The 17,152-nt window shown below is 31.7% G+C and overlaps 2 protein-coding genes across 2 annotated transcripts; both read right to left on the bottom strand.

The window, feature by feature from the left end:
* Window positions 1–1,200: 1,200 nt before the first annotated feature.
* On the bottom strand, window positions 1,201–7,028 carry LOC117918468 (sm-like protein LSM2). Its single transcript, XM_034835155.1, has 3 exons — window positions 6,920–7,028; window positions 6,532–6,690; window positions 1,201–1,465 (listed from the first exon to the last, which is right to left on the bottom strand). Exons 1-3 carry the CDS (start codon window positions 6,920–6,922, stop codon window positions 1,346–1,348), a joined length of 282 nt encoding a protein of 93 aa, XP_034691046.1. The 5' UTR covers window positions 6,923–7,028; the 3' UTR covers window positions 1,201–1,345.
* Window positions 7,029–8,678: 1,650 nt separating this feature from the next.
* Window positions 8,679–13,449, bottom strand: LOC117918467 (BTB/POZ and MATH domain-containing protein 2-like). The gene is made up of 4 exons (XM_034835153.1): window positions 12,819–13,449; window positions 10,582–10,930; window positions 9,547–9,823; window positions 8,679–9,252 (listed from the first exon to the last, which is right to left on the bottom strand). The coding sequence occupies exons 1-4, from the start codon at window positions 13,220–13,222 to the stop codon at window positions 9,074–9,076; spliced, it is 1,209 nt and encodes a 402-aa protein (XP_034691044.1). The 5' UTR covers window positions 13,223–13,449; the 3' UTR covers window positions 8,679–9,073.
* Between the last annotated feature and the right edge of the window lie 3,703 nt (window positions 13,450–17,152).

Here is a 17,152-nt window from a genome sequence, read left to right as displayed (position 1 = left end):
CTGTTTGGATACACTTCTTTGAATTCCATTTTTTTGTTTAAATTGATTGTTAACTCCAGTCAAGTCGGTCTAAAAATGGATTATTTGATTAAAAGTTAGGAATAACCGGGCACATTTTTTCAACCTAAAAAATATTTAATTTGGACAAAAATATCTTTTTTTTCTTTTACAAAAATAACTCTTTATTTAAAACACATGTAAATAATGAAAATATTAAAGAGTATTTATGTCGAAAATAGGTTTTTCTTCGAATTCAAAAATGTGAAATATTAGTTTTACAAATTTGATATCTTTTTATCCATTTTGATCAATTAATCCAAAAAATTATGTCGGAAAAATTCTATTATTTCAAAATTTAAAAATAAATTATAGTGATATAAGATGTGTGTTTTTTTTTTTTTTTTTTATAGAAAAGTTATTATATTTGACTCAAAAATTACTACTAAATACTATTTTAAGAAATTAATTCAATTAGAGAAATATTAATTTTTTATTTCTATAATCGTTCCAAATACCAATCCAAATACATTAACGATGTGTTCGATACACAAGAATAAAGAATAAAAATAAATATTTTATTTTATTTTATTTCTCCTAGTGTTTAAATGAATCTAGGAATTCAATATTGGAATGATAGGGGTGGTGAGAATGAAAAATAAATAAAATAAATTGATAATAATACTCTATGATTAAAAATTATTTTTTTAAAATAAATTTTAAGAGTTTTTTTTGTTAATAAATAATAAGACTAAAAAAAATAATCTTATTATGGAAAAAAGAGGTATTGAAGCTTGACGAATGAAATCTAAATTTTAGGTTATTTTACATTTTCAAGACGAATGAATCAAAATACCATTTATAAATTTAAATCTCACTTAAAAATGATATTTGATTTCTTCCAAAATCATTTTTAATTTTATTTTTATCTTCATAAAATTTATCCAAACATGAAAACGAGAATGGGAAAGAATAAGACGTCCATTCCCATGTGCCAAACACCCGCTAATGATCATGAATGAAAAAATTATTTTTCATTTTCATTCCCATTCCCATTCTTTTTCCTTTCGCTCCAAACATAACCTTGAGTAGTACTATTCTACCGATTAGGGTTGAAATTAGACCTGACGCAAGGATGAAGAGAAAAATAGTGGTTTCAGCGATCGGTAAAAAACTTGAAAACAATGAAAAAAGGAAAGAAAAAAAAAATCAACAAAATGAGTAAAATTATTTAACATAAAACAAGGATGGTTATCATCTAAGAGACTGGGATTTAAACAATCAAGATAAGCGTATTACATTCCAAAAGAAAGCCGTTAGGCGTTAGGGGTTAACAAGTATGGAATTTTTAGCCACCTCGAGCTTCCCTCCTGGTGGCGTCATGCAACAGCTCGATGTCGACTCCCTCTGGAGGCAGTTGAACATATCTCACCACTGATCCTCTTATGAAACAATTCCTCACCGATAGCTGTCATTACATCCATGAACATGATTATCATCAACCATGTATTAAAGAGAGTCCATCCTATGTATAGAAGAGGCACAATAGGCACAATATGAAGTGAAAAATAAAAGCTTAACGAACACCGAACTTTGTTACAATAAGCCATCTAAAAAACCAACCATGTGTTGGACCACACCACTCCATAAGGGATTTCATAACATTGTCCTTTAGTTTTTTTGATTGGGAGACTCTTCCTCATTGAAGATCTGGATCCGACTATTACGCTCTCGCCACATGCACCAAAACAAGCAAAGGAGAGTTATTTTGCCAAACCTTCCTTTGCCTCGAACCATCAATCTCGATGAGCGGTCTTTCACTAGATCTATAGAAACCAACTACATCCCAAGAATTGCTCATACCGAGCCACAACTTGCTAGTTCGTTTCATCAAATGAATTAGGATGTCATTGATTGACGTTTCACTAACTTTATAAAGACCATCTGTTCACCATTGCTCATCCTCTCATGAACAGATCTATGCTTAGGGGATCTTCTCCCAGGCACAAGTATCCTAAATTTCTTTAGCAATTAAGACATCCAAGTTCTCTCAATGCACAAGGAGTTGTAAAAAAATCTCACTTGAAAATTGGCCTTGTCAACCCTCTAAAGTAAACTATCCTCCCCTGCTACTTGCAATCTTAGTGTAAATTAATTCCATAAACTGATCCACCTTTCCCATCTTCAAATCCTCAAGATATCTACCAAAGTGATGATTGTTGGCTTTCATCTCCCTTGCCTCCTGCAAATCTATCACTATAGCATTCCTAATCGAGGCTAACCTAAAGAGTAGAGGGAAAGCGTCTTTTAAGGAGCATTCTCCAACCCATCTACCCAACCAAAATTTGGTTCTAAAGCCACCCTATTTATTTCTTTTCTCAAAATCTATATCTTTATTGGCAATCAAGGTTGCATCAATTAAAAAAAAATTAAATTTGTGGTTAAAAAAAAAAAAAAAGAATATTTATAAAATAAAACTAAAATTATTTAATACATATTATTTTTATATATTGAATAACATAATGTAAAAAAATTATTTATAAATTTTAAATATTCTAATCATAAAGCTTGTTAAACATAAAATAAATTTTTTATTTTTTTAATAGCAAATATTGAAATGCAACACAATATTTATTTTAAAAAAATATCAAACATTGAAAAATAATATATATATATATTCCATTTCATTTTTCAAACTAAATATAATTATAACATAACATATTTTACTACAAATACTACCTTAGGATATACATATCCTATCTTATTCGACCAACCAAACATAACCTTAAAAGATTCCATCACCTCTCTTTTCACTATAAGCCAACATAACTTCCAAAGAGCATTGAGAAGCCATCTAAGCCACATACTTATTTTTTTTGATAGACAAAGAGAACCATTAGATTAAAAAATGCCAGAAAACAGGGGGCGCTCCCTAAGTACACAAGCTGTATACAAAGAAGGCCCAAAACAAGGCAACAAGAGAAAAATAAAGTCTAATAAGGATTAGCTAAACAACAACCCTATCACCCAACAAAATCCGAAAAGAGAGATAGTCCAAGTCCAAGTCCACAAATTGTTGAGACCATTCAAGCAGGGACCGAAGAAAAAGTTTCCTCAAGCTCGTATTTGTCATCTCTTCCTCTAGGAAGGTTCTTCGATTTTGCTCTCCCCAAATACACCAAAACAGACAAATAGGCGCCATTTTCCAAACTACACTCCTTTTCTTCCCCATGCCTTTCATTTTCCACTCAAGAAGCAAATTTCTCACCGAATCCGGGAGCACCCACACCACCCCAAACGAAGAAAACAATAAGTTCCAAAGATCCCTTGTCTTACCACAATGAATTAGGATGTGGTTCGCCGTTTCCTCATTTTCTTTCCACAGGTTGCATCTATTAGCCATAGACCAACCCCTCCTCATTAGCATATCTATAGTGGAAATTTTACCCCAAACTGCTTCCCAAGCAAAAAAACGAGTTCTTAAAGGGGCATACGAACCCCCAAACCTCCTTTTCTGGAAATAAAGGGCTATTGTCTTCCTTCAAAGACCTATAATAAGAATTTACCTTAAACGTTCCTTTTCTCTCAATTTTCCAAACCAGAAAATCCTCCCCTTCTTGCACCCTTACTGCAGAAATGTAACCCAAAAAGTGGTTCACCTCCTCTAACTCCCAATCTTGAAAGGGTCTTCTAAAGTGCACCTCCCAACCCCCACCTCCACCTTCTTGTCTTCCCCACAGATCAGCCACTATTGCAGAATTATTAGCTGCAATTCTAAACAGCAAAGGGAAGAGATCCTTTAGCTTAGAATCTCCTACCCACATGTCCCACCAAAATCTGGTTCGTCTCCCATTTCCAATATGAATCCTAGTTCTGAGAAAGAATTCCTCCCAACCCTTCCTAATGTCTTTCCAAAGGCCCGTCCCATAAGACTCTCTCACCTCTCTAGTGGTCCACCCACCTTGGAGAAGAGTCATTGTTGGTAAATTTGGGTAAGCCACATACTTATCTTGCCCCATCTTTGTTAAATCATCCACCCACCTCCTCCCTAAAAGGGTCATCTACACTTTCCTTATCTATACTGTTAATGCACTTGGATAAATCGCCTCCATATCATGTTCTAGATTGGGGATTCTCAAACATAGATTACAAAATGACGAGACCAAACCCTTCAACTCAGCATCCTCTAAAAGCTAAGTTCCATTCACTTCAAGCGTGCTTATAAAATTGCTTCTCTAATGAGCATTAGTCATTCAACATAAAATTTCCATTCTATCCCCTTCCTCTTCAGCCATAAAACCTTTGATTTCTATCTCCACAAGGTTTCTTCTACACAGGCTAGATTACTGTACTCTTTTAGCAATATTTTATTCCTCTTGTCCTCCTCAAACAACAAACTTTCCCTTTCTTTAGTATCTTAATATCTTGTTTAGAATTGCTACTTTCTGGAAGAACACATTGCTAATGACGTCACTATTCAATATCTTTAAATAATCCTTCAAGGCCTGCAACTTCTTAACAAGCACAAAACTGGGACCATCTCGAAACTCATAATTCCTCTACCAACACTTGACTAAGTCCCCAAATCCTTCCCACTTTTTGACACATGTTTTCCAATATGAAAGAAGACTCCCCTAGTTTAACATCCACAAGATCAAGCAAGATAAGGGGGTGATTTGATATCAACCTTGGTAATAGGTGCAGGGATACCAAAGAAGGCGGCACATCCCAATTGTCTTATGGCCAACCTAACCTCCGCTCCAAGTGAAGCCACCTTCTACTAGAAGGTGGGTTGACGAATTCAAACTCCCCAAAGACATCCCTCATAGTTGACAATAGTTCTGTGTAGCTTCTCTTTTCGAAATATTTTAGGAGAAATAAAAGAATAAGCTTTGTTCAGGCTTAAACTTTTGGATTTACAAGCTGCTTGTATGTTTTTTACACCACATCTTAACTAATATATGAAGTCATTCATTTCACTAATTGAACCACAACCACCTATATTGCGGTACCTTGGAATTGGGCTTGTCAGAAATTAGAGAACCCAGATACTTTTAAGACGAAATTGCAAGATTCTTGAGATGTTGCTGAGGATAAATTGATGATGGTTTCCCACGAATCTCATTTTTGTGGGGTTACCAATGCTATTTCCATTGCTCAAATCCCAAAGACTGAAGGTTTCCATAATTCTTAAGAATTAGTGGGAGGTTTGTCCAAAATAGTTGCAAGTTTTTAATAAAACATCATTCTTTCTTGCCATAATTCTAAACAATCCAAAAAATGCATAAGGGGATAGCCCACCAAACTATCTTTCTTCTCTTCCCCAAAAAGGATCCTTGCCAACTTAAAAGAGCCCCATTAATTGAAGCTGGCATCACCCATTCTAACCCAAACAATGAGAAGACTGATGGCCACAAGCTTCTCGTCTTGGTACAATCAAGCAAAAGGTTGTTTGCTCATTCTTCCTCATCCTTATACAAGAAGCATCTGTTCACCAAGGTCCAGTCCCTCTTTTTCAGTTGATCTATGGTAAGGATCCTGCAAGTTGCTTCCCATGCAAAAGATCACACTTTTGTTGGCACCCAAAGGTTCCAAACAATATATTTAGGAAAGGGATCATATCTCCATGGAATCAAATAGGCGTACAAGGATTTTACTCAACATACCACTCTTCAATTCTCACCAGGTCATCCCATCCCCATCATTCCTGTTTACCACTTTTACTTGCAATCTTAAGGAGTTCCTCCATTCTTTCAAGCTTTCAATCATGTAACTGTATTACAAAGCAGGGACTCCAACCTGTCTCACAAATGCTAAGACATGGTTCTTCCGTTTTCAATTATGCTCGTTTACTTAGTATAATAAATTAAGATATCAGTATATTTTTTTATGTATATTTTTTGAAAGCTAAACACAGATTTTCATACTTGATTAACAAATACCCCTATAATCACAAATGTGTCAGGAATTAAAACCTTGAACAGATTAAACTCTGCATACAGACAAGATGAAATCAAAACATATAATTCTCTCTTTTTTGGCCCCAAAGAAAGCTAGGACAAGAACCCTAAAACTTAATTAACAGGAATCCACATTATTGAATCTTCAATCAAAATGCAACCAACACCATGAACAAATCAAATTCTAATCAATATTCAGCACAAACTAAGACCATTCAGGAAAAATACCCTTTCATATTAAAAAATAAATAAATAATTAATTTAAACCCTCAGAAACCCTGAAATTATCCATATCACAAAAGCCCTCTATCAAAACCATAAACAAGTCAAAAACCCATCAATATTCAGAAGAAAATCAAACAAGATAAATATCAATATATAAACTCTAAAATTAATGGATAAACAAGAACTCTAACCCTAGATTTTCACACCACATATGCACCAAATCCATGAAAAAATCAGAACCCCGTCAACATTCAACATGAAATTGACCAGGAAAAAAAACAAAGGATAGATATCAGAACATAAAGAAAAAAGAAACAAAACCCTAGAAAATCAAGAGAAAAATAAATACCATGTGAGGGTACTTGTCTTGGTCAACGACTCTAGTGTTCTCAAGCTTGATATTGAGATACTGATCAACAGAGTGAAGAGTCCCTCTTATTGCCAGGTCATTCTTGAGCTCCACAGTCACTTCTCTACCCACCAAGTCCTTGAAGTACGAGAAGAACAACTGCACCAAACCCATAAAAATCAAGACCCATCAAATTCAAATAAAGAGAGAGCGAGAGAGAGAGATATTTTGGAAAACACCCGTCAAGGGATTGCAAATTTTGAAGCGAAGTTAAAAGGGAAATTTGTGAGAAAAAAGTCCGGGAAGGAGAGGGAAAATACGCAAATTCTAAGTAAAATAAGATAAAAAATAAAAACCTAGAAGAAATTTTCACGGATAAGAGAATTACCATATTGAACAAGAAAGAAAGAGGGGAAAATATGGAACTTCTTTGGTTTCTCGGTCTGCTTCGAAGTCCAGAGCCTTAAGCTCGCCTTGATGCGGATTGAAAAACCTATTCTAGCTACGGAATTACCATGATAGCCTTATGTGGGGGCCTGTTTGGACGCTTGTGGGTTATTTTCCCAGTTGGGAATGAGGATTTCCTTGTAACCGTTGAGGAAGTTTTCATCCGGTATAAAGTAACTTTGATTTATCTATTTTTTTTAGGGGTGGAGACACCCATGTTCTATTTTAAATTTTTTTCTTATAACCAAACAACTAACCGTTAGGATTTGAAGCCAGAGTCATTTGTCACTTACTAGAACCACACTTCCCGATGTTCATCCCGATTAATTGGACTATCATGACGGGTATATTTTATTTTAAATATGAACACACTTTTATCTGATTAATTTTTTTTAAATATATCATAAACATAAAATTCGATCTCACTTGCTTCTACTCTAATGCCAAGCAAAATATCATCCTCAACACATCCATATGCTCTGTCTATAAACACCATTTCAAAAATGTTTATCATACACAAATTTTAACGTTTTAAAAAGATTTTAGTTTTTATTTAAATATATTTTCTATTTTTAAAATTAAAAAAATGATAATAACTTATATATAAGATATTTTAGACTATGTTTTGTTCCCAAAGGTTTGAAGGAAAATATGAGAGAAATAAAATATAAGAAAAAAAAAGAAAGGAAAATTAATAATAGATGAAATTAATAAATTATGTTGATATATTATTATTTTTTATTTATTTAACTTTTTTATATAAAGATTAAATAATTTCAAAAATATAATTTTTTTTTAATAATTTTAATTATATTCAACTTTTTTTACCAAGTGAAACTAAGTATAAGAAAATTATTTTTCTTTATATTTTTTTATTTTTCTCGATAGTTTTCAATAATTAAATATAATCTTAGGTTTTGTTTGATTTATTAAATATAATATGAGATAAGATAAGAGATAATATATTATATCTTATTCCATATTTAGTTGGTAATGGGATATAATAAGTTATTTTATCACTTATTTTATCTTATATTTTATATTCAATTAAACATGAAATATAATAAGTGATAAAATATATTATTCAACTTTCTTTTTTTATATTTGTCATACAGGATATATTAATTTCATAGTAAGATATGATATATATATATCTCATGTATCAAAAAATTATTTTTTATTTTTTAATATACTCATTTTACAAAATATATATTTTTTATTATAAATTAAATTTATAATTTAAAAAGCTAAAAAAATATTTATAAAATAATATATATTTTATATCATTTTTTATACATTTTACATAAATATAATATAATTATATAATTATATTTTTAAAATATTTATAATATTTTATTATTATATCATTTAATTAATATAAAAATAAATAAATAATATATCATTATATCTTATTAGAAAATATATATCATTATCTCATATTATAATAATCATATCATATTTATATATATATATTATAGTATATATATATATATATATATATATATATATATATGACATCCCATCCAAGCTTCCTTCACACGCTGGTTTTAGCATTTAAAAAGCTCTCCCAAACAGAGCTTTAACCCATAAACCATCACCATGAGATGCATTGGCAATCCAATGGTGAAATGCACACCTGTGTTTATGTGGGGGCATATTTCCAGTTTCCAGTTCAATTCACTTCACACAGAAACTGATACTTGTGAGAAAAGGGAAAGAAAGGATGAAAATAGCAAAATACATGGGCATGGTCTCTTACATCTGGCTGTTGATGCAGAATATATATATGTATCTACCATTCATGCAAAACCACCATGCACACAGAAAGGACCAACTGCGACATTTTGGAAAAGAAACTTGACATTACAGGAGGAACACCACAACAACAAACAACATCAACCCCCCACTGACACCGAATTAACCACCAAATTTACATCTCTTGCAAATTAAGAAGGCTAACAACTGGAAAAATGTTTCTAACCCTAGAAAAACATTCTTTTTTTTTCTTTTTCCTTTTTGTCTTTCTTCTTCTTTTTTTTTTTCCTCTCCCTTTTGTTGTTTTTGCTACAAACAAAATGTATGGAGGCTGCTTTCACTATAGCCGCTGCTTCACCCGCCTTCCATTGATGTCGCTCCCATCAAGGATAGCTTCATTCCCATGCCTGCACACAATGACAGAGTGTTCGCTAACTCGAGCCACGTACTCCAAGAGCTCCGTCAGAACAGAGGGACAACTTTCCTTCAAGTATTCAAAGCCATCTGTTTGCATCACAGCTGAAAAAAGATAAAGTAGAAGAAGCACCAGTTGATTAATGACATTCACAGGAAAATTCATCTACTCATTTGAGATTTTATCAAACAAGACTACAAAAAAGACTATGTTCTGGTAATCTTCAGAAAATTTTTCCTATCGATGTTGAGATTTTATTAACAAGACCATGCTCTCTATGAATCTTCATTTTCTCTCTCCCTTTTCTTTTTTAACTTGGTCCAAACATCAACAGCAAAATTTTCAAATTTTGTAAAAATAAAATACTAGAAAAAACAAATATGTAAAAATGAAATCACCTCTCAGATTTTCAGGCATTGCAACAAATTTGAGACACACAGCTTTCAGCTGGAAACAGTGGTGCTGCTCTGCCAAGGCTAATGTAGTTGCCACAGTGTTTATGGCAACATCCTCACAGAGATTAGACTCGCATAGCAGCCTGAGCCTATCTAGACCATACCGATCTGCTGCAGCGAGCAGATGCTGAGCCATCAAAGTAGAAGCCCATTTCGAGTTTAAGCCAGTAAGCTCTTCCATGTCAGGTAATGAATCCCAGTATATAAAGTGAAGTAGAGCCTGTAAAGTTGAATTAAAGATGGGATAAATAAGCAACTCAAAAGCAATTTTCATGCTAGTTGCCATTCATATCTGTATGGCTGTATAGACAAATAGCATGTTTTATCAGGTAAAAAGATGCAAGGAAAATTGACACCAGCAACCCAACCCACCCCCCCACAACCGCCTCTGTACTGAAAAAGTAATAAATAAACTTGTGCATAGACAGATCCCGATTATCTTAAACAAACACCTTGAACATGCATGTGTGGTTACCTAATCGTTGATTACTAAAGGGAGAAAAACAAGTGAACATGACAAGATTATCATCAAGATCCATAACTTATTGTACAATTATTGCTTGTAAGTTCTTTCTCAAATATGGTAAACTTCCCAAACCATTCAGCAAACCTGTAGAGCTAACAAAAACAAGGCATTCATATCTAACTAAGTATTTCAATAATAACTTAGGAGTAAGTTTGCATCATCCATGTAGCATAAGCATGAAATTATTAGTAATAAAGTGTGCATCTTGTACAAGACAGTAGATGCTTGTTAATCAGTTCCATAATTTATTAACTCTGTCGGCCAAAAACAATTTGTTTAAATATTTAGGAGAAAAAGAAGGAGCCATAAATGGAGCAGGAAAAAACAGTTCACAGCAAATGCATGGCCATAAGTGCAACAGGAGAGCAGAAGAAGCAGAAGAAAAAGAAGGGGCCATAAGTGGACCAGCAGAAACAGAAGGAGAAGAAGAAGAAGAGGTAAAAGAGTTGAACCTTAAAAACTGGAGCCTCCATGTCCTCAACTTTAATACACTGAGTATTCTGATCCTTCATTGGCCCAAAAAGTTGGGCCCTGAATACAGGTGAGCGAGCTGCAAGTACCAGCTTGTGAGCAGAAAAAGTTTCCCCATCTACTTCAAAGTTTACATCAGTTCCCTTTCCACTTTCCAATAGCTGCCCAAAATGCTGACCAATGTTACAAGGTGGTACTGCAATAGAGTATATCTTAGGCCCCTCTGTATGTGACCTAACAAGTCCAACACTGCAGTGAACTGAGAGGCAATCATCTTTAAGGTAGTCTGATGTCTCTAGAGCAGTTCTTTTGAAAAATCGCTTGTAACCCCTGCATCATCCAACAGTCAAATTCATTATTTTACACTTGTGTCCCATTGATTCAGGAAAAGTAATTGACCAGCAAAGGATAACAAGGACAAGCTCAAAAACACCCCAAAGAATTGAAATAGCTATCCACAGTGAAAGGAAGATATTTTGCATGGAGAAAAGAAATTGTGCACATGAGATATTTCTGAAGAAAGTTATCACTGGATGAATCCATTATCCACAAGTGTCATTGGATTATTGCAATAAAAACTCTACTTCGCAAACAATTATTGAAACCAGATGTGAAAGTATTTTGCTTCCATTGTATTCACAAAGATAACTGCAATTTATTTTAGCTCAAAGGAAAAACCATGTATAAAAAAAATCCTCATATATCAATGAAGCGTTTGATAGAACATAAAAGTAAGTTCTCAAAACCTTAGTGCTGAACTAAATATTGCATATAGAAAGTGTTGATTTACAAAAGTAAGCAGCTTGTTTGTATAATGTGAAAATTGTTTATTTTACATGTTTGTACTCAAACCATTGTATAGAAAGCTCAAAACTGTATACTTCCACATTTACCAGAAGAAAATGTACCATATATTTTGGTAATTTATATGATATACTAATCCTATGATCAGTTATATATTAATTTTGATATAATTCAAACCATTTCATTTCATGCATACAAAGCTGGAAATATGACTCTACTATTTTTTTTTTAAGTAATAACTTTCTATTTCCTACCTCTACCAAATTACAAAGCGAGCCCCTTTTGTTACATTAACAAGTAGGGTTAAAATCATAAATCACTCAACCCACATCTCTTCCCATCCTCTATTACTTTGGACATGGGTAATGGTAATCACGTGCATTTAACACGTGTCCCATGTAGTATACTCAAATGTAGGCCCTCATATAAACTGCTTTACCACAAAAAGAATGATTCCGGCTTTTTAGAGTGTCAACATCAATCCTTTGCCTTCTAATTGACAGTCCCTTTCAGTTAAATATTGCTAAATATATCTTTTGTTTGCCTATCAAAAAAATTAAATAGTTTCTTACAAATCATCATAAATTGGTTACCATAATTTTAGAGAAAAGGGTAACTGGTAATAAAATAAAAGGAAAATTTGGGATAATAGGTTATAATCGATTTCACTTCCCAATAGATTGTGGTAGGAGAAAGTGGGGGTGAGAGGAAATGAAGTGTACACAGAGTACAACTAAACAGATGGAAAAAAAAAAAAAAAAACTTCTATCAAATAAGAACCCAGCAAAAAAAGACACAAAAGCTTTTCATGGAGCACAAATTTGTGTTAAAAATGAAATTTATAATTCCAACTTTTCAACACATGTGACTAGTATATAACAGTTTAGTAGAGGTTCAACTAAACAACAATGCATCCAAAGTCCTTAAATGAAATAGACAGCACATATGACTCATAATGATATCAAAGCAACATCTCTAATACGGATTTTACAATGGAACATATTACCATCACAATCACATGGCATTGCATTCTTCAACTTTACATGCAATTTTTTATGAACTTCAAACCACTACACACCAAAACACCCAAATTATGTAAATTCATGCAATCGTGATGTCTTTCCTTATCCTATGCCTCCATTACTAAATTTGAGCCCCACCAACCTTAACCTTCTGATTCTTAAACAATTCTGTCTCTGAATTATGCTTAGAGATTCAAGCTTTTATAATACCCAGTCATCAATCTGGGCACATAGCTCCTCAATGTACAGTGAGTGTAGATTCTAACAAAGCAAAAGACAACAACACCACGGTACATTTTCCGAAGGAGACAGTGATCAAAGTCAAACAGAAAAGCACGCATCGCTAGGAAAAAAAAAGGGGGAAGAAGGGCGCAAAATTTCAAAAAACTCACCACATGCTTCCTCGGTATTTAAGAGTGTAGGGGCCGCTCTCCAACGGCCTTCCAAAATGGCTATGCACCTTGTGCCTCTCCTTCCCACTCTGGTCCAATAGTGTGAGCTCAAAAAGCGCCCTCACATCCGTGCCCTCGCTCGCCAACGCGATGAACAGCGACACATACGCCGCATTGTCCTCCACGCTTTTGCCGTCCGGGTAGAAGTAGATCGCCCACGCGTAACCTCCCACCACGAACGTATCCGACGCTATGTACTTCCCAATCCCCAACCCCTTCGACAACGAATACCCCGTGATCTTGAACTGGTGCGAGCCGTTCACCGTCTCGGTGATCGACGTCGACGTCGTCACCAGCGGCGACGATGACGACGGCTTCCCACCCTCCCGGCAAACCTTCCCCATCCCCAATCCCCAACAAACAAACCCACAGGTTCTCGAATTTTCCCCAAAACAAAAAGTACCACGCCGGGGGTCGATCTACGGTCTACTTTAGAAATCAAAACGACGTGGACTCCCAAATAAAACCACAGTACAAGAAATTTTCTCGGGAAAATGAAAATTAGCGAGAAAGTTAGGGTTTCGGGGATGAAAAATTATCTAGGGTTGAAATATAAAAAGACGGGGGGTTTGATGTTAGGGAGAGTATGTATTTGTCTGACACAGAATTATTGGTGAAGGGACCCTATTATCCGTACGCGCTGACGTGTTGTAAATGCACTGACTCGCTGCTCTAGTCAGACACGTGTCCAACATCAGGCCTTTGCCACTTGGGCTTCAGCTACCTCCCTGCCATACATTACAACTCCACTTGTCGGCTTCACTCATTCTAAAGGTGCCTGCTCCTTAATATTTTCAATTTTTTTTTTCTATTTTCTAAGTATTTTTTTTTTATATATAAATTTTGCCTATATTATAATCTATGTAGTCATTTTTATTAATTTTATTTCACCTTTTTTTTTTAATTAAAACTACAAAGATATGTTTTATAAATTTATGATAAATAAAAAAAATCTAATAAGTATTTTTAGAATGCTTTTACTGATTTTTATTCCAAAAGTTTTTAGTAGAAATGTTTTTTTAAAAAACATTTTTAGTAAAAGTGTTTTATATAAAAACATTTATAGGAAATTATCTATCAAATATTTTTCTATAAAACATTGATTTTTTTTTTTGACATGTTTAAAAAATTTACTAATTATTTAATTTTTTAATCATTTTTTAATTAAAAATAATTTTTAAAATCATTGCTAAACGTACTTTTATTATTTTGTATAGTTATAATAAGTGATAACATTGGTTTGAAAAAAAATGCATGTAAACTCTGTGATTATAATAACAAATTTTCTATTTTAAAATTCATTGAAATAGTCAATAGTTTAATTTATTTAATTTTTAGTATTTAATGTTGTTTTTTTTTCATCAATTTTTTTTTTCTTTCCCATTGTTCTTAATTTTAACATTTTTAATATAATTTTTTTTATAAAAAAATTAATATTTTTATATAAAAAATATTATTTGATGATGTTTTTGGCAATATGGTATATAACAATAAAAATATTTTTAGCATATTACTAAGAATAAAAAAACAAAAGAGAAATCATTAATTATATCATATTTTATGCTATTTATTCATTATTAAAACACAATAAAAACAAATAATATTTTCTTATCACAAAAAATATAAAAATTAAATGATAGTTTTTTAAACAAACATAAAAAAAACAATAAAATTTTACAAAAACAAACAAAGATAATAATTTTAAAAAATAAAAACAAATATCATGCATTGTAGCATTGATAAGGGTCTGCTTAGTAGTGTTTTTGAATACCGTCAATGAAATTTAGGCCCTCTTGATAATAGTTTTTAAAAACTATTGCATAATGTTTTGTAAAACAAAATTTTATTTTAGAACTGAAATATTTTTAACTTATGTTCTTAAATATTTTATTAAAAATAGTTTTTATATTTAATGTTTATATTTTTAATTATTTTGTGTGATTGTATTATTATTTTTTAAAACAATAATTATAAAAAACATATAAAAACAACTTAAAATGATAAAAATATGTTATTTGAAAACATTACGTTTTTTATTTCTAAACGCACTCTAAAAACGCTTCGAAAATAAATATTTTGAGCTAATTTGACAGTGATTTTATGATACATTTTTAACTTAAAAAGTGTTTTTAAAAAAACACAAGGTGTTTATCAAAATTTATTAAACACTTCTTAAATTTTCAAAAATCACTTCTACTTGTTTTTTGAAAAAAATATTTTATCAATAATTCTTCTAAAAATATTTTCATTAAAAATACTCAAAGTATAAATATTTTCAAATACACTCAAGAAAACATTTTAAAAATCTATAATATTTTATTAATAAATACTAAGAATCGTGTTTAATCGTGATTATAAAAAGCATTTATAATATTATTAATACTTGAAAGATAAAAAATTTAAAATATTAATACTAAAAATACTTCATAAAATCACCATGTCTTATGGCTTATAAATTTTATAAGAGAAAACGTTTTCACAAAAAATACTTCATGGTATTGGAGTCGGTAAAAATGCTTTTTAAGAATTTTTCCAATAAATTTTTTTGCTTTTGGAAAATTAGGGAATAATTGTACTTGTAAGTTGTAACTTAGGACCAGTCGACGTGAAATGGCTGAATCTGCCATGCATAGACTATGCTTGAAACCGACGGTTGAGATTAGTTCTATAGTACCGCGATCAACGGTGAGCGTAAGAGTTACTGGATTTATCTTGCGTGTACAAGGCGTACCCCACGCGCGCTCAGAGAACAAGCGCGTGTCAGTCAACCAATGGTTTAGGCGCCAAAGCGGAACACTGGGAAATAATCAGGTACATCAAGAACACCATGGTCATCTCATCATTTATTATTTCATGTGAATATGCGCACATTGATTACCTTTCATCAAATTAATTAATTGGGCCAACAAAGGCCACCAAAAATCATAAATTAAAAATTGGCACCTACCATAATCAATATTGTACTATTACCCCACTATTCAACTATATTGAATGGATGAATTTATGACTATTTATTTTTATTTTTTATTTAATAGAATGTATATTAAAAAATATTAAAAATTATGATAAATTTAATGAAGTGGAGTGACTTTTAAGGAAAAAATAAAATAAAATATTTTTAAAAAATAAGAAAAAAAAATAATGGTCAACATGATATTGATTACTAATTCATGGGAAATAAATGACTATTTATTTTGATTTTTTTTCCTTTTTATTCATTAATAAAAAGTTTATTAAAAAAAATGTCATATATTTAATGAAGTGGAGTGACTTTTAAGAAAATAAAAAAGAAAAAAAATATATTTTAGAGAAATAAGAGAAAAAAAATGGTCAACATGATATTAATTGCTAATTCATGGGAAATTAATGTGAGGAAGAGAAAGAGTAATAAGGAAAATTTATAAAGGAATAAATGCAAAGAGGAAATAGGGTAATGGGCATACCCACCAAAGTAAATTATTTGTCATAAAATCATATCATAGGCAATTAGGCGTATGACAAGTTCGTCCACCATATTGATGGTGGTCAAATGGGTCTTTATTGACGGTCCATATTTTAATTGATTGAAATTCAAGTTAATTCATTTGGGTACAAGTAGGTGGGCTTAGTTATAGGCCAAATAATCCCCATAAATTCAACCTTAGTTTTTGGCGGGTGGTTTATGCCCTGTTTGGCAATTGCTTTTTAAAACAATTTTTGTTATCCAAAACAAAAACACTTGAAAACTCTTTTGGTAACTAAAAATTGATTTCCGTTTTTTATTATTAAGAATAAAAAATAACGTATTTTTAAATAATATTTTTTATTTGTTTTTTAATGACCGTGTATGTAAACATTTATATAAAAATTATTTAAAAAACATATTTAAAAATATTAAAAATAGGTTAAAAGTATTTTAGGTTTTTAAATAAACTTTTATTTTAAAAAACATCAAACAACAATTTTTAAAAATTGTTCTAAGAATCTGTTACCAAACAGGTCCTTATGTTTTATTTTCTTATTTTCCTGCTCATAGAAATGAGTCGGTGTAGCATAAGGCGCTTTATTTTATCTATGTCGAAGGGAACTAAACATTTTCATTTTATCAATGATTTTAACTTAATTGAGAATTAGGAAGAAAAATATTTTATATTTTATATAATTTAAATTCTCTATTTAATATATGAAAAAAAAAAAGAGAAAAATAAATTTGAAAAAGGCCTAATTCCATTAGTAAATTATTAGATTTTAATAACGGAGGAATAAAGTGGGAAATAGTTAAAAAGTAATACGAC

The sequence above is a fragment of the Vitis riparia genome, chromosome 7 (assembly GCF_004353265.1).
Source record: "Vitis riparia cultivar Riparia Gloire de Montpellier isolate 1030 chromosome 7, EGFV_Vit.rip_1.0, whole genome shotgun sequence".
NCBI lineage: Eukaryota > Viridiplantae > Streptophyta > Magnoliopsida > Vitales > Vitaceae > Vitis > Vitis riparia.
Note: the sequence above shows the minus strand (reverse complement) of the source record. Positions and strands in the feature narration are given on the sequence as shown.

Excerpts from the sequence above, each read along its gene's own strand:
- LOC117918468 (XM_034835155.1), bottom strand. Across the intron at positions 1,466-6,531 it reads AAGACAAGTACCCTCACATG|CTATCGGTGAGGAATTGTTT; the intron begins GTATTTATTTTT and ends ATGTAATGACAG.
- LOC117918467 (XM_034835153.1), bottom strand. The coding sequence starts at position 13,222 with ATGGGGAAGGTTTGCCGGGAGGGTGGGAAGCCGTCGTCATCGTCGCCG. Across the intron at positions 10,931-12,818 it reads AAATACCGAGGAAGCATGTG|GGGTTACAAGCGATTTTTCA; the intron begins GTGAGTTTTTTG and ends TGGATGATGCAG. Across the intron at positions 9,253-9,546 it reads AATGCCTGAAAATCTGAGAG|CTGTGATGCAAACAGATGGC; the intron begins GTGATTTCATTT and ends ATCTTTTTTCAG.